The following is a 17,380-nucleotide window of genomic DNA, read 5'->3' as shown; positions in this document are numbered from 1 at the left end:
TTTATTTGCAGAGACTATGCTAGTTAGACTAACATGTGGCACTTAAATTTTTCATCTATATTTACCAAGTTGTTTTCTCAATTTTCAACTGGAAAAACATAGACATTTCTCCACAAAATCTCTGCCAGGTTTGTGGCAAAATTATTTTTTCAGACAACTCTTACATTTCCTTCCTTTTCCATATTTAGAAAGCTAAAACATGTTTTTTAGGTGTGGGTTTTTTCCCCCCTTTGAGTCAAACTGCTTTTGGCAGATCATGAATCATCAACTAACACTGCAACTCTTATCTCCCTTCATCTTAAGAAAGAGGAAATCAAACTGAAAAATGCATAAATCAAGGCTTTTCTCCTCTCTTTGCTTTTCATTCTTTTCGTGTATCTGCTAGAAAAGCTCAGTCTGTATTTATGCCCATGACTATAGTCTGAAGAAACCAGGAAAGAATTAACCATATCCAATTTATGCCATATATTAAAGACAATGGATACAGATCTAAGCAAAGCCTAGGAGAGTTAAGGTGCTAACTCATATACTGCTATGCCAAAACTGAACTCCTGGAAGCATTCCTTGGCAATGAAATCTTAAAAAACAAACCAAACCAAGCAAACTTATATGTATGACTTGAATTCCACCACCACCACCCCCCCGCAACTAATTCTCAGACTCTAGCCAGGAGAGATTTCCTGAGGTGTTTTAAACAGCATCAGGGTTATGTCTGAGCAATTAGATTTATATTTTCTTTAGCCCTTTTTGCCTAGGGAATCTTCCAAGATTAAAGGTATTAATAATATCATGTGCAACAGTGATGAATCCAGAGAATAAAACTGCTTTTGAGTTGTTCCCTGAATTTGCTATAGAGCCTACAGGTATGCTACTGACCAAACAGGTGTAGGATACAGAGACCAGATCCCCACCTAAAGCTATGGAGGCAGGCCTGTCGACACCAGCTGAGAGTCTAGCCTACTTATGTTACGTACAACAGGGTTAAGAAAAGCATCAATTTGTTAGAATAATTTAGAATTCAGTTTTAAAATGCCTTCCTAGAGTACTCTGACGCAGGCTTCCAATTTTTCAAGTCCCTAAAAATTAACCACAAACGTTCTGCAGACTACTGCGGCAGTACTACTGGATTGCCTCCGTAATCAACGAATGCCACCATGGCCACTGAGAAGGCAAATTTCCAAGTTCTTCTCTTACTCAGTTTCAATGCATAAATCTTTCATGAGTTCACCACTTCCTCCCAACACCCATATGTCTCTACTGAAATGGCAACTGATCTTAACGTTAAGTCAACCTACAATTAGCCATACAGTGTTAAACCACATATTTGCCTTGCTGACTCTCAGTGGACAGCAGTGAACACGTGGCGAAGGAGATGAGGACAGAGCATGCAGAAGAGTGCTCTTGAGAGCACTCTCCAGAAATCTGTTTCCCAAGCCAGAGGCTGTGTCCTTGTATTTAGTAGCCCTCAAAAAACCATTTTCCATTAATTTTCCAGTGGCTTTTGTAATCCAAAACGACTTCTTGCAGAGTTTAGTGATGTCCTTCTGGAGTTCCTCACCATTAGTAGGGCATTTAACTAAGCAAAACTGCTTTGTATCACCTGTAGACTTGAAGATTTCACTGTTTACTTCCTTGTTAAGGTCACTGACAACAATCAGTGCTTCCACTGTTTGCATATATGAAGTCATATGTCTACCATTTCCATAAACATAGCTTTCGTTTATTCATTCAAATCCTAATGCACAAATATTTGCCCAGAAGCTTGGCCCAACACTGCCTTCTCTACTGAAAGGCAAGATGGGCAATGGAATCTCATGGCAGTAAACACTTGCTGAAATTATGGCAGACTAAACATAAACTGTGACGAATCAATAACTCCAGGGTTAACAAACGTCATTATAAAGGCTGTGAAAATCTGAGATGACTTCTGATAGACACGTTCCTGTTAGGTTCTTTGTACAGACACGTTGTCCCATTTGACAATCTTCTTTTTCACCACATTTTGCAGTAACATAATTAAGTTCAAATAAAAATGAATGCCACTTCTCTCACAGAAGCTATTTACTTGTCAAGGTTTCTCTCTTAAATACATACAAAGAAATAACTTAGAAAAGGAAACATTAAAAACAAGCAAACAGAGAGTTGATATGTTTCAGCAATGTGAATGCTGAATTAGATTCAGCATATGAATCTACCACTTAATTCCTTTGCATATATTTGCATGCCATCAAGTGAGTGTAACCCTGTTAGAAAACTTTAGCTCAGGATTTTCTAGAGAGAAAATGAGTGGGCTTTCAAGGTAAAGTTATGGTAAAGTTACCCCAAAATAGAGGTTATATATGTTGGCTAAATATTTGATGTGACTGGTATTAAAATCTGAATGAATGATTAAGTGAAGAAAAAACCTTCAGTCTATTTGGTATGTGCAGAATTCCAAAAAATGCAAACAAGGCTCCTCATTAAATAAACTGAGTTACAATGGGATCTGGCAGAAGACACTCTCGAGGATCAGAAACTGGAAATAAAGCATCGGAATAAATCAAACATCCTAATGACTGAAGTTAACAGTGGGATTCTGCAAGAATCTCGAAAAGAGGTCTAAATAGCAAGATGACAATATATGCTAATGTTAGTGAATTATTCAGGATGAAAAAAAGCTGAATGTATACAGTTACAAGGGATCTCAGAGGAACAATGGAACAATAAAGTGAAAGAGAAACATGGCACCTTGATAAATGCAGAATATACACACTGGGAAAAACAATCCTAACTGCACATACATAATGATGAGCTCTAGAACAGTTATCAAACTCAAAAACAAATGTTGGAATCACTGTGAAAAAATTCTTGAAATCAGCAGCTTAAAGGCAGTTAAAAAGACAACTGAAACACAAGAACAATTAAGAGAAGGAAAAGAAGCAGAAAAATAGAACTATGCCAGTGTGTAAGTCTGTGGTATGCTTTTACCCTCCACACTGCAATTCTAGTTATCCCACCACAAAAACAAACCAAAAGATAAAGGAGAACTCGAGGAAAAATATACACTAGAGAGGAGAAGGTAAAACAAATACAGTTATTCACTATTTCTTAGTACCTAAGACTTGGAGGGCACAGGAAAAAGTTACCAGGCAAGCAAAAAGAAATCACTTTCTGCAGCATACACTACTTAGACTGTGGTTCTGCCTCCACAGGAAGATGATTATTAAGGTGAGAAATGTACGTACGCTCAAAAGAGGGCTAGAGAAATAGGAACTAGGTCCAATGGCAGTAATTTAATACGATTAGCAAGTTTCTAAGCAGTAATTTGGATTGCTAGATGCTGGGAGAGTTCATCAGGCTCATTCTACACCAGCCCTTCTGGTACACTGTCCTGAAGTACCGTCTGCTCAGGAGTGTGGCACAGGCAGGCGAGGACAGAGCTTCGTGCTGGCCCTGCACAGCCATTCATAGTCTTAAAAACAGAAGAGGAAGGAAAAGATTATAATGAGGTTATCACTCCCCCTTTCCTTCATTGCGTTAATAGTTCTTTATTGTTTTAGAAGACATGGCAACAGGCAGGGAGAAGTATGAACTATACAGTGTCTTAAAAAGCCATTAGCTAATAAACCTACATAAATTTAAAAAAATGCTGGAGAGGAAGACAAAATCTGGTGCATTAACTGCGAGCAGTTACCTTCCCTTTCCTCCTCCTGTTGGCAGGGGAAACAGTGTGCATTAACTTGGCAAATTTCTTCTTCCTAGTAAAAGGTATAAAACCTGAAAGAATTATCAAAGCAATAAAAAAAAAATCTTCCAGCCTATTTGGTATGCACAGACTTCCACAATATGCCAACAAGACCCCTCAGTAAACTGAGTTACTATGGGATATGGCAGGAGACCCTCCTGAGGATCGGAAACTGGAATAGCCAAACACAAAAATGACACATCACTGCTTTAAAACATATATGACTATTACATATCTGTTTCTAGCAGAACTCTGCAGCACCTAAACACCATTTTATTATTTCTCAGTCTCACACAGAAAACATGGAAGAGCCGAGTCCTGATCATCAGACCAGCTAAGTTGTTAGTCAGCTCTGCATAGGAGGAGGAACACGTACACAGAGGTCTCTCAACATTAGAAGTCTTTTCACAAAAAAAAAAAAAAGGTGATTTTAGAAAAATACAACAGGAAGAGGACAACTGGCAATCACTAACTAATACAGAAATAATTTCAAGGTTAAGACACAGCACGAAATAAAGAGCATGAAGACTGGGAAACAAGGTGTTATAAAGGGAGATCCTCCAAAGGGTAGCAGCAGGAATAAATAATACATTTTCAGCAGGACTGCAAGTTTTATGTAATTGTGCTTGCTTACAAGATATGAAGGAAAAATGTAGTATTAACTTCAAAGTCATCTAGAGGTCATCCCAACACAGTGAAGGAACCAGAACAGTGGGTATTATCAGCCAGAAGGGCTGTGTTTGGAGAAAACAGCAGAACACGAAGCTCCACTCCTTAGAAGCTTTTGAGGTTCTGGCATTTTTTTCCCCATTGTAAACTGGAACAAGAATAAAATCTTTCAAACACACCAGCAGAAACAGAATGGTGTAATGTCTGAAAACAGGAAATTAATTCTACAGCAGTTTTCAAAGCAATAAATAAGAATGCTAGATTTCATTTAGTCAAAAGCCTTCTAAATAGCCTTATGTGGAAGAATTTGTGGTAATGTTATTAGTGTCACTGTTGATAAAGAACAGCATACACATGGCTACACACACTTCTCTAGAATCACAAGTTCGCATGATCCCAGAAATAAAAGAAGAATCACAGAAGTGCAGAAATACCTAGGTCAGTTTACTGAAATTTCATTCCCTCACCTCCAATACAAAAGCAACATTTTAACAAACAAGCCAAATGGGGCTGTGCATGAACTGGTCAGTTAATTCATTAGTGCCCCACAAAGTCAAAAGTCTAATACACTGCATGCAAATAAGTTTCTTATTAGCAACAATAATATGTTGCACACAAGCAAATATGCTAATATGTTGCATGCAAAGACAAAAGATTAAAAAAAAATCTAGCAATTGCAGCTTTCATAAGTAAAGTAATGCAAAGTACTCTTGACCATCCTAACAACTACCAATCAGTAAATACAGTTTATCAATGCATGTTCTAAACGCTAATACGAGGGCACAGTCTCAGGAGAGTGACTGTTGGGACAGGAGGACAATCAAGCTCATTATCAATGTTTAAGGTGTACAAGGATGCCCACACTCAGTAATGAAAGTTTGCTTACTGAATTATTTTGAAGACTTTCAGTACTTCCAAATACTCTCAAAAGAGACACTACAACTTAAGCTGTTCTAGGAAAAAACAGCCTAGCTCTTCCACTGTAATACCTGGAGTTCTGCATTTATTTTATTTTATTTTTTAATCAAAAAGAAAGCTTTAGAGTAGGCTTTGGGAAGCAATGACAAACATTCAGCACTGCAAAGTAACCAAAAAAAAGGCGCACCTGTCTTAAATACAGTCCTCTGTATTTGTCATTCTCCTGGAATGAAATTTTTAATTTGAGAAGACACCGAACCCAGCCATACTCTCAGCATACTGTCATTTGCAAGCTTAATGCTACGTCCCCACAACCCTGGGCAGAATCCCAAGTCAAGCAACAGGAACTCGGTCTGAACGAATGCCTTGAGACTCACAGAAGGCAGGGTCCACCTGCTGCAAGAGACACCGGTGAAACCAACCACACTGGGACTCTAGGAATGCCTGATTCAGTACTGCAGTACAGGGTGCTAGATGAAGCATGCCATGGGTCTCTCCACAATTAAGAGCTAGTCTAGTATTTAATTATGGCTCTAACAATCAGAAAAAAGAAAGTTACATTTCAAGATCATTAGAGAAAAGAATGAACTGCTTTGGTTGCACCCCGCAGCAACAAAACCAGCTCCTCTTTGAACGCATTAACAGCCCCAGGCTCACCATGTTATATATATATTCTAAGGAATGAGTCCCACAGAAACTGAAACTCATCAGAACTAAGATTTGTGTGAATGTTGCTAAAGTATTTTTTACTAATTGCCATTTATTTAACAGGATGCCCGTGACCACGATGCAATCATCAAAATGTTACAATAAAATCAGAAGGCAGCAAAGCCTACTGCAGCGAACACTTTCCCATCAAGTAACGTGCTGCAAAGAACAGCTCTAGCAACTGCTACAGCAGGCTAAATAAAACTCTGATGATAATATAACAAATGTTTTCGGTGTTGTCTTTATCTCTCGTGTATCTTCTGCTTCTAGTACCAGTGTCCTGGGAGCAGCTGAAGTGAAATTCCTTCCTGTTTGGCCCAGTGACAGTTAACAAACTATAATTCTCAGTTTATTTTAATATTAAACTGCTTCAAAGTTCAGTGCCTGATGCAGCTGAGGCAGAAGAAACTTAAGTGAGAGGAAGGTGCTACTTGAAAAAACTAGATCACCCTCCTTGGCACACATGGTGTCAATCTCACACACCTCCTACTCACTTTCAGCTCATGGTGACTTCACTTCAAACATAGGTTTTTGATTTTAAATAAACGAGTAGCATCTGGTCCTCTGGCAGCTTTTTCTAGTAGAAATTCATACCTTTAGCTTTAGAAATGCTCTCAGTGTTGCTGAACACTTAAATAATGAGATTTGGGCTTAGTTGGCATAATGAAAAGGATTTGATTATACTTTTGGGTTTGGAAATTTTTGTGCTTTACAACACCTATGTAATATCTGTTTTCAACCCTGTCTGTGCCTTCAAACTGGCACGGTGACCTTCATCCCATGCATTCCAATACTTCAGAAAGATACCAAGAGAAAAGCACAAAGCAAAATGCCACCACTCAAGCCATTAGCTTAAGATGTTTTACTTTTCCGTACAGATATGGAATGCCATGCTAACTAAGCCGTGCTGCTCACTAGATACTACTTTCCATCCGTTTTCCTCTCGCATATGACTAAGCTTTTCTCACTTTCCTCATCAGAGAGAATACAAATTATAGACTTTCATTCTTTTAAAATCTTTTTCTTACACCAGCTTGGCTGACAATTCAACTCAGCTTTCCAGCTACTTTCATAAGACCGCATATGTTTCTTTGGGACCGAACCCGGCTGTCACTGAGCTGGATGGCGTATCTTCTATTCAGTTTGAGGGGGGGAAATATCAGATCTTTTTTAGTTCTTTCACACATGCACACAGTACTTCAGGAATATGAAAAGAGCTATCCATATAATGTTATAACTAGCACTTACACTGATGGATTTACCAACTTACTGCTTCAATTATCAAGAAATACTGGAAGCATGAAACAGTCTTTCGGAAGACTCGCTTCTTCCTGTATGAGAATGCTTCATTCATAATCCTGTCTAGCTTTTTCTCCATTCCCTACATTCATAGATATTTTCACGTCTTAAATGGAGACATTCACAGCCTCTTTTCTTGCCTTACAGTAGTTCTGCATTTGAAAATCAGTATTACATATTCTGTTCTCTGTACTTACAGTTAAATCTATAACCGTGTATGCATTTTATATGGTTCAGCACAGGTCATAGCAATTACTTTGCTAATTCTCCAAGTAACTGGTCATCTGCAGAAGGTATTGTCCTGAAAATCACATGAAAATTCCTAATGTTGGTTTTTGGTTTTATAATTAAATGAATTATGCATATATAAACTTCAGCAGACTTGAGCATCTGCTAATTGTAAAAACGCTATGCAAAAGATTAAGTCATGAAGATGAATAATGAGGTGGGAAAATGCATTAAAAGCAGTATCACTTATGTAAAGAAGAGTGTGACGCTATTAAGAAGCTTTCCTCTTAACTCTGAAGTGAATTTAAGTTCAAAATAATAAAGATAAGGAGGAAGGAAAAAAAAAAGCACTAAGCACAGAATCTTAAAATAAAGAAAATAAAGATGCTTTGGAGAAGGTAGGAAGCTATTTCCCTCACTGCGCTATGTTCTGTATTCTGCTTAATAATATTACAAAGTTATAGATACAAATTTTTTACAGCTTTTTTGCTAGCAGAACTTCCTGTTAGCCTTTGGAATATTTAATCAAGAAAAAGTTACAGTCACACCAAACTCGGGTATGACAATAGAATAATACCCAATGTTTGCCGCAGTTTGCATCTTTCCCAGAAACTGCAAGCATGTTGTTCACAGCCAGGTTGCTTTTTCACTGCATTTCCCCCAGACATTTCATCCTCTAAGGCCAACTGCCTCCAAAGCTCCACATCTGAGTAATGAGAGCTCAAAGGCCAAAGACATGAATGAAAACCCTCAAGAGTCATATCCATTATATCCATACATTCAACCAAGTTTCAGTTTTTATATGGTCAAGCATAAAATGGCAATATGCAGCCTGTGAACATGATCTTTGTGTAAAGCCACATCAGTTCATAGAGGTAACAGAATCAGGCCTCAAAAAGAGGGGGGAAAAAGAGGTGGTTAGAAAAGTAGTGGAAGAAACGTGAATTCTGTCAAAGAGGAAGATCTGGATGTTGATGACAGATGCTTATACATAGTATCAGTTCACTCCTTCAGAGCTGCCTCCACTGCCATAACAGCCTAAGGGACCTTCACAGCCAACACTTAAGTGGCCTTGCTGCCAGAAAGGGAGACTCAAGTCAATCCTCTACCCATCAAACTTGCACAATTCCTCTCCAAAAACTTAAGCAGAAGATGTAGCAGCCCATCTGTCCCGACCTGTCTCTTTCTTTTAACTTCAAATATTCACCACGCCGAGTCAATGCCTGCTTGCTTTTCCAGTATTTTGATTTTACAGATCCATGAACACAGGCAAAGAGGTCTTTTTTCAGCTTTATGTTGGTGAACCACATGGAAGAAACATTAATGAGCTATTCATTCACTCTGAGTATTTATGGATATCCAATGCTACCTGTTCATGGGGGTTTGGTTTCCATGTTTAAGAAGTTGTACAGCATCTCACTTTTTTTTTTTTTTTGCTTAGAACTCCCAAGATCTCCCTCTGTCAAACACCTGTTGACTCTACAACAGACAACATTAGAACTAACTGGACTGAAACATCTTAATCCATGATGGAAACTACCTCCGACAGGACTTGTGTGCAAGCGAGCTGAGCACTGGACGTCATTTCCCAGGTCTTGGCTGTGCTGGAGGGCAGCAATTACCAAATGAAAGGGTCAGGACTTTGACTCCACAGTTTCTGCCCCAGTTAAATAACGAGAACAACAGGGTGAAATAGAAGGAGTAGAAACAGTTTCAAGCATTTCCATATTGAGGGTATAAACAAACATACAAACCTGCTCTAATGACTTAGTTGTATAATCTACTTTATATTTTTTAAATTCTGTCAGAAGTTTGCACAACAAGGGTCATTACAAGGTAAAAATTAGATATATTTCAATGACAACAGAATCTTCAGTGGTAAATGAAAAATGGAAATAATGCCTGTGGCTTATTTCTTGTCAGTTGCAACAGAGACAACTGAGGGAAAGGAAAAACAAATTTACTCTTGAACAAAAGTATAAACCCACAGCCTAAATTTGAGATTTCCACTGCACTTCTAAAAGAAAGCAAGCAGGTGCATCTTAACTAGCATATTCAGACTTAACAAGTAACACAGAGATACCTGAAGGGTAACAGGGGCCTTTGACAACTCCTCTCTCATCATGTAACTAAGTACCGAGACCCACTCTTTGACACAGGGACACCCATATGCTTCATGAGCATAATTCTGCTTTTGAGTCACCACATTCTAAATTATCCTCTTATTTTTTTTCTTTTTCTTTTGCCCCGTGAATATAGCTAAGGCCAATACCCACATCCTAAACTGAGTTAAAATCCAGGCTGCGTAATTTATTCTTTCTAGAGCTAATGGGGAAGTCAGACATAATGCTGGATTCACAATCTCCATGTAAGTTTAAGATACAAAACACATACAATTTACACATGTATACTGAGAAACCACTCTACTGTATTTATATTCAGTAATTGAACCACTGTAATTACGCACTTCGTTTCAGAAATATAACAAAAGAGAAGGAAAGAGTCTTTAGATATGAAAGCCTTTGCGTTTTACCCTGTCTGTTAAAAGACAAAATGAGCCATATATTTGCTTTACATTTTTTTTTAAATCCAGATGCTGATATATAATTATAGTTTCTTCTTCTTGAGGGCCCAGAGTGACAATTAGTGAAGCTCTTGTGCAAAACTGAACAAGCAGCTTTTACTTCAAATTATCTTTCAGGAGTATTTATTATGGCTAGAGTCAGATGCTGGCACAGGAGTGCACATGATATTGCAAATCTCAGTTACACATGCATTCAAGGGCTTCTAATAAAGCCCAGGACTACGAGTAGCCTACTTATTGCAAATATTTTCTATGACATACAGTCCTGAAAAATAATGGTTTCTATTCATAACGCTACTTCTAATTATATGTTTCACCTTCACCTAGAATCCCCCAAAAAACCCCTTCTGGCAGCAATCGGTATGACAGTCAATCAATCAAAACTGCAACCATATCAAAAAAAAACAAATCAACGCAAGTCTTAAGCAATTACAGAAACATAAGAAAATCAATAATGGATCAGACCAGAAGTTCATCCAGCCAGTATCTTACCTCCAACCAGGCTGATCAAAATCACTTTTGTCTTGAAGAACATGTAGGTCGAGGACCTCAGCTCACAGTCAAGTTTATCACTGACATCTTGACCACAGTGGTGCCACTGGCTTTGGATGCCACACACATTCTTTTTAGTTCACTTAAACCAAACGATGCAAACTGTCCCTTCTTTCATTGAGTCTTCTCCATATAATCACATCCAGCCATTCCTCTTTAAGTAAAACTATATTTACACCAGACAAATAAAGTTATTTCTATTACCGCTCAAGGCTGAGAACTGCCTTGTAGGAAAAGTTTAAATTCGTCTACAATCAGCTTACCACATATTGTTTTAAGGGATCACAAATCACCATTATGACAAGTCAGCCTACCATTTCATGAAATGGTAGGTTGCCGTAACAATTCTATTTTAGGAACGAGAACTGAATAAAATACTCTGCAGAGTAAATTACAGTAACTGGATGGCAAGCTGCTAAACAACTGAAGAAGAATTGTCAAAGAAGATATACGTGGTGAATGTTACTTTAATGTCACATTTATCACAGCACAGTTAGCTACTCCAGGGGTGTTTACCTTTATCAGCTTTGTTTACATTAAGACTAGAAACACTGACCTAATGTCTTTTTCTGCAAGTACACTGCAAAAACAATGCCAGCTGTCTCCGAAGCCACAAAAACTTCTATGAACTCTATCCGAAAGCTTTCTTGCTGAGCAGCTGGTCAGATTTGCGCCATTGTGGGGAGGACACGTGTTCTCAGCGCTCGCAGGGAACTCTGGGAGAGCTCAAAATCTTCTGCCTCGATTTACTGCCATTTCCACTAATCTGTCCTCAACTAAGCCTGCAATGAGATTAAAATAATCACTCAACCATCCTAGCCTCCCTCTTCACAGACACACACAAATCACTCTTCTCTGTTTTGTTATTTTCTCTCACATCGTTGTCAGCTGCTCACATCACCTGATAGGAATTGCCTGAAGGGCTGTTTGCTGCTTTTGACTTTGAATGCAATAGGAACTAGAGATTGCATCAGATCAACGATACTACCTTAAAATGGCAAAGGCTAAAACCATGAAAGAAGAAAGTTAAAAACACAGATGTCTCCGCACCCACTTAGCAAAGGGACATAAAATACCAGCTAGCAAAGACCAAAAAGTACACACATATTGGTGCAGGAGAAAGCAGAACAGAATGCTAGTAGCCTCTTCTCCCCCTCCTGATAAACCTGTCCTCATCTCCTGATAAACCTCCCTCCACAGGCATCAGAAATCCAAGTGTTTTAGAAGGGCATCATGAATTACCAGGAGCAGACACAGAAACTCCAGGGGACTGCACCTTCCAGCACAAAAGCAGCTGACATGCTGCAAACATAATTTAATTTTGACAAACAACAACTACTTTACGTACTATGGCCTGTGGAGTTTGCTTATTCTGTCTGTGCCTAATTAACTTCTTGTTCACATCTATAGCTTGTACAGCCACCAGAGCTGTACAAGTATTCCCACAGGAGCCTACAACACGCGCATTAAACCCTTCCCCTTACAGACGCAAAGGTTTCCCAGTTCCACCAGGAAAACAACTTCTCTCAGACTTGTAAACCAACTTACAGTTTTGTTTCTTAATTCATGCTGGTTCCCATCTAACTATGCTCCTTATGTTCCTCCTGCCGCTTTCTTCCTCAAGAGGACTAAATCAAAGAAATAAAAAGTTCAGACTAATGCTTTTTGTATTAATATACAGGCTGGAGAATAACTGTATGCACAAGTGCCTAATACAGACCAATGATGTATCCTCTACAAGAAAACCAAAGCGAAGTGCGCACTCCAAGTGCATATTTTGGCAACAAACTGATGAGGCAGCCAAGGGAATGGATTTTAGGAGGTGCAACAGCTAACTATTCCCTAGTTAAATAAGGTAACTCTACAGGTTATTAAACTTTCTCCTCTGCCTTTAAAGCATAAAAATTGCTCACAGATCTGCTTTATTTATTTATATTAATATACAGTGTGTATTTGTTAGCATCTTAAGATGAGGAGTGCACTCTCGCTCCCCATCATTCTGTTGGCCAGGCTGTGTTTTGCACTGTGGATTGGTCTCAGGGCACCTGACCCGGACTCCCTGCAGATGACGCTAAACTGGCACATGCAGTCCAAGAAGACACCTAACACGTGCCAGCTAGGACTGGTCCTTCAGTCCAGAAGATGAGACTGAGTAACGTCCAAAACACACGCAGTGTGAACACAAAGTCCTCAGCACCGACTGTTTCCCCCTACAGATCTGCTTCTGTTGCGCCACAGCACCTGCTAAAGCAGACAGCCACAAATATCAAGGTTAAATTTTAACTTTTCCCTACACTATTTGAGTGAGGTGAAAATTGCAATCTTGTTTGAAGAAAGAAATAAAAGTTATATTGTAACAGAGGTTTAGATCTGTGAACAGGTGTAAGAAGTCTTCTCATTTGGATCCTAATGAGATCCCTCACCATGAGGCTGGCATGCCAAGGAAATCTAAGAATAAGCACGTATATAACACACCTTAAATAAAAGGATGTATCCCCAAGCAAAGTTTAAATTAACCACAAGATATGATTCCTTCCTTTGGACAAAACTTGACTGCTGTACAGACTCTGTTCCGACATGTGCCACTGAACAGGAATACAAGATGACCAACTTGGTTAATGAAGAAATGGTATGAAGTTTCGTTGTCCTGCCTTTCATTTGAATTTATTAATTAAAATTACTTTTCCCTTCTCATAAGCATGTTTCCTATTCAAGTTGTGATTTAGTAAATAAACATGTTTGTTCTTATTTATACAGACATTTTCACAGTGCTTATTTATTACTATCTTTTTACATGTAAAATAAACATCATATCAGTCAGTCTACTTACCAAAGCACAAGAATGGCGCTCTGGGGTTTTTTTTGCCTTGAGCAAACAGCAAGGACAATGCAGTAAGCTAGTAAGCTATATTTCAGATAAATATAGTCTTGGCTACAAAGAAAAACAGCTAGCCAAGGAAAGTAGCACAAAACCAGGTGGCTTTTGTATGAACAGAAATACAGCAACAGTCCATTGAACCTCCTTGCTTTCACTTCTACACAGCAGTTACGTGATAATTCTAGTTAAAAATGCTAAGTAACTGCTGTCTGTCTTGGTATCCTCCACCACTAAAACTGCTAGATTCCCACCTGAAAGAAAAGCACATAATAGCATTTATTTTTATTTATCTTTTAAAATACACCATACTGTCAAATATCTCACAGAGAAAGGATCATGGGCCAAGGGGTAGAAGGAATCACCCAGCAAGGCCACCTCATACACAGACTGACAGCCTAATGCTTGTGTCCAAATATGCCTAGTCTCTATGTTTCTGCACAGTCTGAAATAATGTTCAGAGATTTTAGGAAAGCTGATGTTTAACTGTACTTTTTTCTCTAACCTTCTCTTACCTGGCAGGATCATTCAAAGGAGGCTCAGCAAGGTAAAAACCCCAGATTCCTCAATTCTCTTGAAGGAGCATGTAACTTGCTACCGTATTAAATCAATTTTACAGTACAAAAACAACTGTATCTTTGGTTTGCTATCCACAAGGAAAACAAACTGGTGATAAGGTTCAAGGTCATGGAAATTCACTGTAGCACATGCACCAAATCAAAGTGCTCACCTGCTAGTTTCCCAGTCTTGGTCATCCTTATCTTTTTCTTCTTTGGCATCAGAATTGTGTGGGTGTTTCTGCACGATCCGCATCCCACCAGCTTTCACTGGAACGAAAATTAGAGAGACACAACAAATCTCAGTCAAATCAGCAAAAGTGAAGAACGTTTTAAGGATGAACCCCCCCCCCCCCTAATTTGCAGAGTAGTTTAATAGCAATCACAGTTTGGAAAAGGGGCCCAAAGTGTTTAAAAGTGGCAAGCCTGAGGAACAGCTACTTCAGAACCACATCTGCCATGCTCTTTCACACCATGCCATCTTTGTTCATCCTGAGAAGCTGCAGCTCATTCTACCACCTGCTTCCAACACCAATATAGAAAACTCAGCTCTGTTTTTACTCTTCTCCCACCCCTACTAACTTGCAGCAGCCAGAAGATGAAACAGAGGTGATGGCTTGCATAAGGCGACGTAAAAGGCCACAAACATCAATGTTAATTACTCCTACAAAACAAGAAGGGCCAAAGAACCTTACTCGTCATTTGAAGTTAAAAACTATAGCTATAATAACAGTACTTATACAAAGAAGTACTTCATGAACAGTATAATAAAAAGCAAAATTTAGGAGTACTTAACTTGCATTTAGAACAGAGCTTTTTGTTTTGCATAACATAAGCATTTACCACGTTTCAAATCCTTGTCATGATTTAGTTTTAGAAATGATGCAAACATGAAAGCATCCCTTTGAAACACAAAACAAGAAGTGAAAGTAAATCCACTTGTGTTCATCATTTATCCCCTCTACAGTAAAATATAAACCAGGAACCAAGCCAGGCCTAACGCTGCAGCTACGAAGCAGAGCAACAAGCAGGCTGCTCTTGATCTGCTTTCTGTTTTAATATTGTACTTTTTTTTTTTTCCTTCAACCATTGCTGTACACGCTTACAGGACAGCACATGATAAGACGATACATCTCGTTAGCTAATTGGATGGACTACATTGCCATCAGCAACCACATCAGAAAACCACCACAACGGTCAGGAGTCAATAAACCACCTACAGACACGTTGGTTTGTGTTTCACATTGCCACCACGCAGTCAGACAGCCTCGGCAGGGGTGTCACAGCCAGAGCAAGCAGGATGCCAGAGCAGTGCTGGGACGGAGGCGAAGGGGCTTGCCAGGGCAGTGAGGGGAAGCTCCCCTGCTGACAGCCCTCCTGGGCCCAGCCACAGACGGATTACGGCACCTCACGGCAGTTCAGTGCTAATCCCTGAAACCTAGAAACAGGTTTACTTCCCAATACTTAACCAGGACAGCAATGGAAAGGACACTCCTGTGCACAAATTTTACAGCCTTGGTGAAGGCAGGCAGTACAGAGTAAGTGACCCGCCCTACCAGAAAGAGACAGCTCTTTCGCCCTGGGATTTTTTTTAATAAATTTTAAGCTTTGTGTGATATTTGAAAGTTAAACTTCTGATTCAATAAAGCACATCAATTAAAGACAGGTGATCAACAGACAAAACCAAAGAAATATCTTTTAAAGCCTATCAAAACTATGCCCCCTTATCATGCATTTAAAAAAAAAAAAAAAAACAACAACAAACCACTAACCATTTTGAGTTCTCCCCTCAGCATAAAACTTACAATACTCGAAGTGATGAGAAATGTTTCACATGGGACAAGGAAAGACAGAAAGGTTAAGCAACAAAGAAATGTAGTTTTAAAAATGAAGAAAACATTCCTATTCATTCTTCTTGATGCAAACTACTTAGAAATTTAAGTTTGTTTGCAAAAGCGAACACTGAGTTCTGTCAAGTGCTGTCTTATTCTAACATCTCAGTTAATCAAAGTGACTGGTATATTTTATTTACATTAATTTATAAATTTAACATCATTGCACAATCAGTTCTTATTAGTTCCCTTTCAAATCACTTTTTGTGGAAGATGTTGTCTCCACAGCAACATCTGTCAGGTGACAAACAGCATTTCTGGACAATACACACACACTTCCACATTCTTTAGCATCTAATAGAAAACTAAAGAAAACAATACTCAAAGATTTAGTGCTAATTCAGGTGGTCTAAAATCTGTCTCCTCTCATATTGTATATCATCAGGCCACCAGCCACTTCTTTTCTCTTTAACTGTCACTGGCAAAGATATGCAGCTAACACGTTCAGATTTCTCAGCATATAGAATCAACAGGGATTAAAAAGCAAATAACTAGACAATTAAAAGGCATAATAGTGACTGACCAATGCAGCAACTTAATAACTTTAATAATCTGATTTTTTCGCGCTAATATCAACAGGCAGAGCATAGACAGGTAAAAGTACATTGGTCATAATCGAATAATCTTTAGTAATCCAGGGTTACTGTGCAGATCTGAGAAACCAAAAGAAGAATCTCGCAAGCAACTGCAGTAGTAATGCGTATTTCTGAGACCAGAAGTGAAACAATTAGATCAGCATCCTGTACATAGAGCTGATGTACATCTCTGCCACCCATGACACAGCATGCTTATACCCACTCTAGTTTCAAGAGATGTAGCTTAAGAAGAGAAATACCCTTGCAACATAATTCACCTTCCTTTTCAAAAGGTTGCAACAAAGCCACACTACCTCAGGGTTAGACAGAGCGAAGAAATGATGATAACATCCACCAAGCTAAAGAAAAACCCACCCCGTTTGTGAGATTTTCTTCGGGCTTATGACGATTCATCTATGTCTTACTTGCCTAGCATTTACTATGTAATGACAGATGCATACCACGGTGATTTTGTCACTTAAAAGTCATTGTTAAAAGAGCTCAGATTTCCTTATAGTAAATCCTGCACAGAGCAGAGAGAGAATTTAAATAACTGATAAACCACCTTCCAGAATGCTGCCAGAAATCAGTGCCCAGAAGGAGATTGTGTCAACTACACCATGCCAGGATTAGGAAGAAAGCAGTCCCCGTGCTGAAGAGGGAGCTCGGGCTGCAATTGCTCAGGAAAGCTCAGGTGGGAACAGTGCTAAGGCAGGAGGGGATGGGAACGGCTCCTCATGCTGGTGATGACCAAAAGGCCACCAGCCTCTGAAGTGTGAAATAAAGAGGGGATCACCTG

At 39.0% G+C, this 17,380-nt stretch overlaps 1 protein-coding gene across 1 annotated transcript in view; it reads right to left on the bottom strand.

Annotated features, from left to right (window-relative positions):
- Positions 1 to 17,380, bottom strand: part of DAP (death associated protein) — a 64,520-nt gene that overhangs the window by 43,181 nt on the left and 3,959 nt on the right. Inside the window, exon 2 of the mRNA XM_068396471.1 lies at positions 14,288 to 14,384. Coding sequence (XP_068252572.1) covers positions 14,288 to 14,384 — 97 coding nt within the window. The remainder of the gene's footprint in view (positions 1 to 14,287; positions 14,385 to 17,380) is intronic.

Source organism: Nyctibius grandis, chromosome 3, assembly GCF_013368605.1.
Source record: "Nyctibius grandis isolate bNycGra1 chromosome 3, bNycGra1.pri, whole genome shotgun sequence".
NCBI classification, from domain to species: Eukaryota; Metazoa; Chordata; class Aves; order Nyctibiiformes; family Nyctibiidae; genus Nyctibius; species Nyctibius grandis.
Note: the sequence above shows the minus strand (reverse complement) of the source record. Positions and strands in the feature narration are given on the sequence as shown.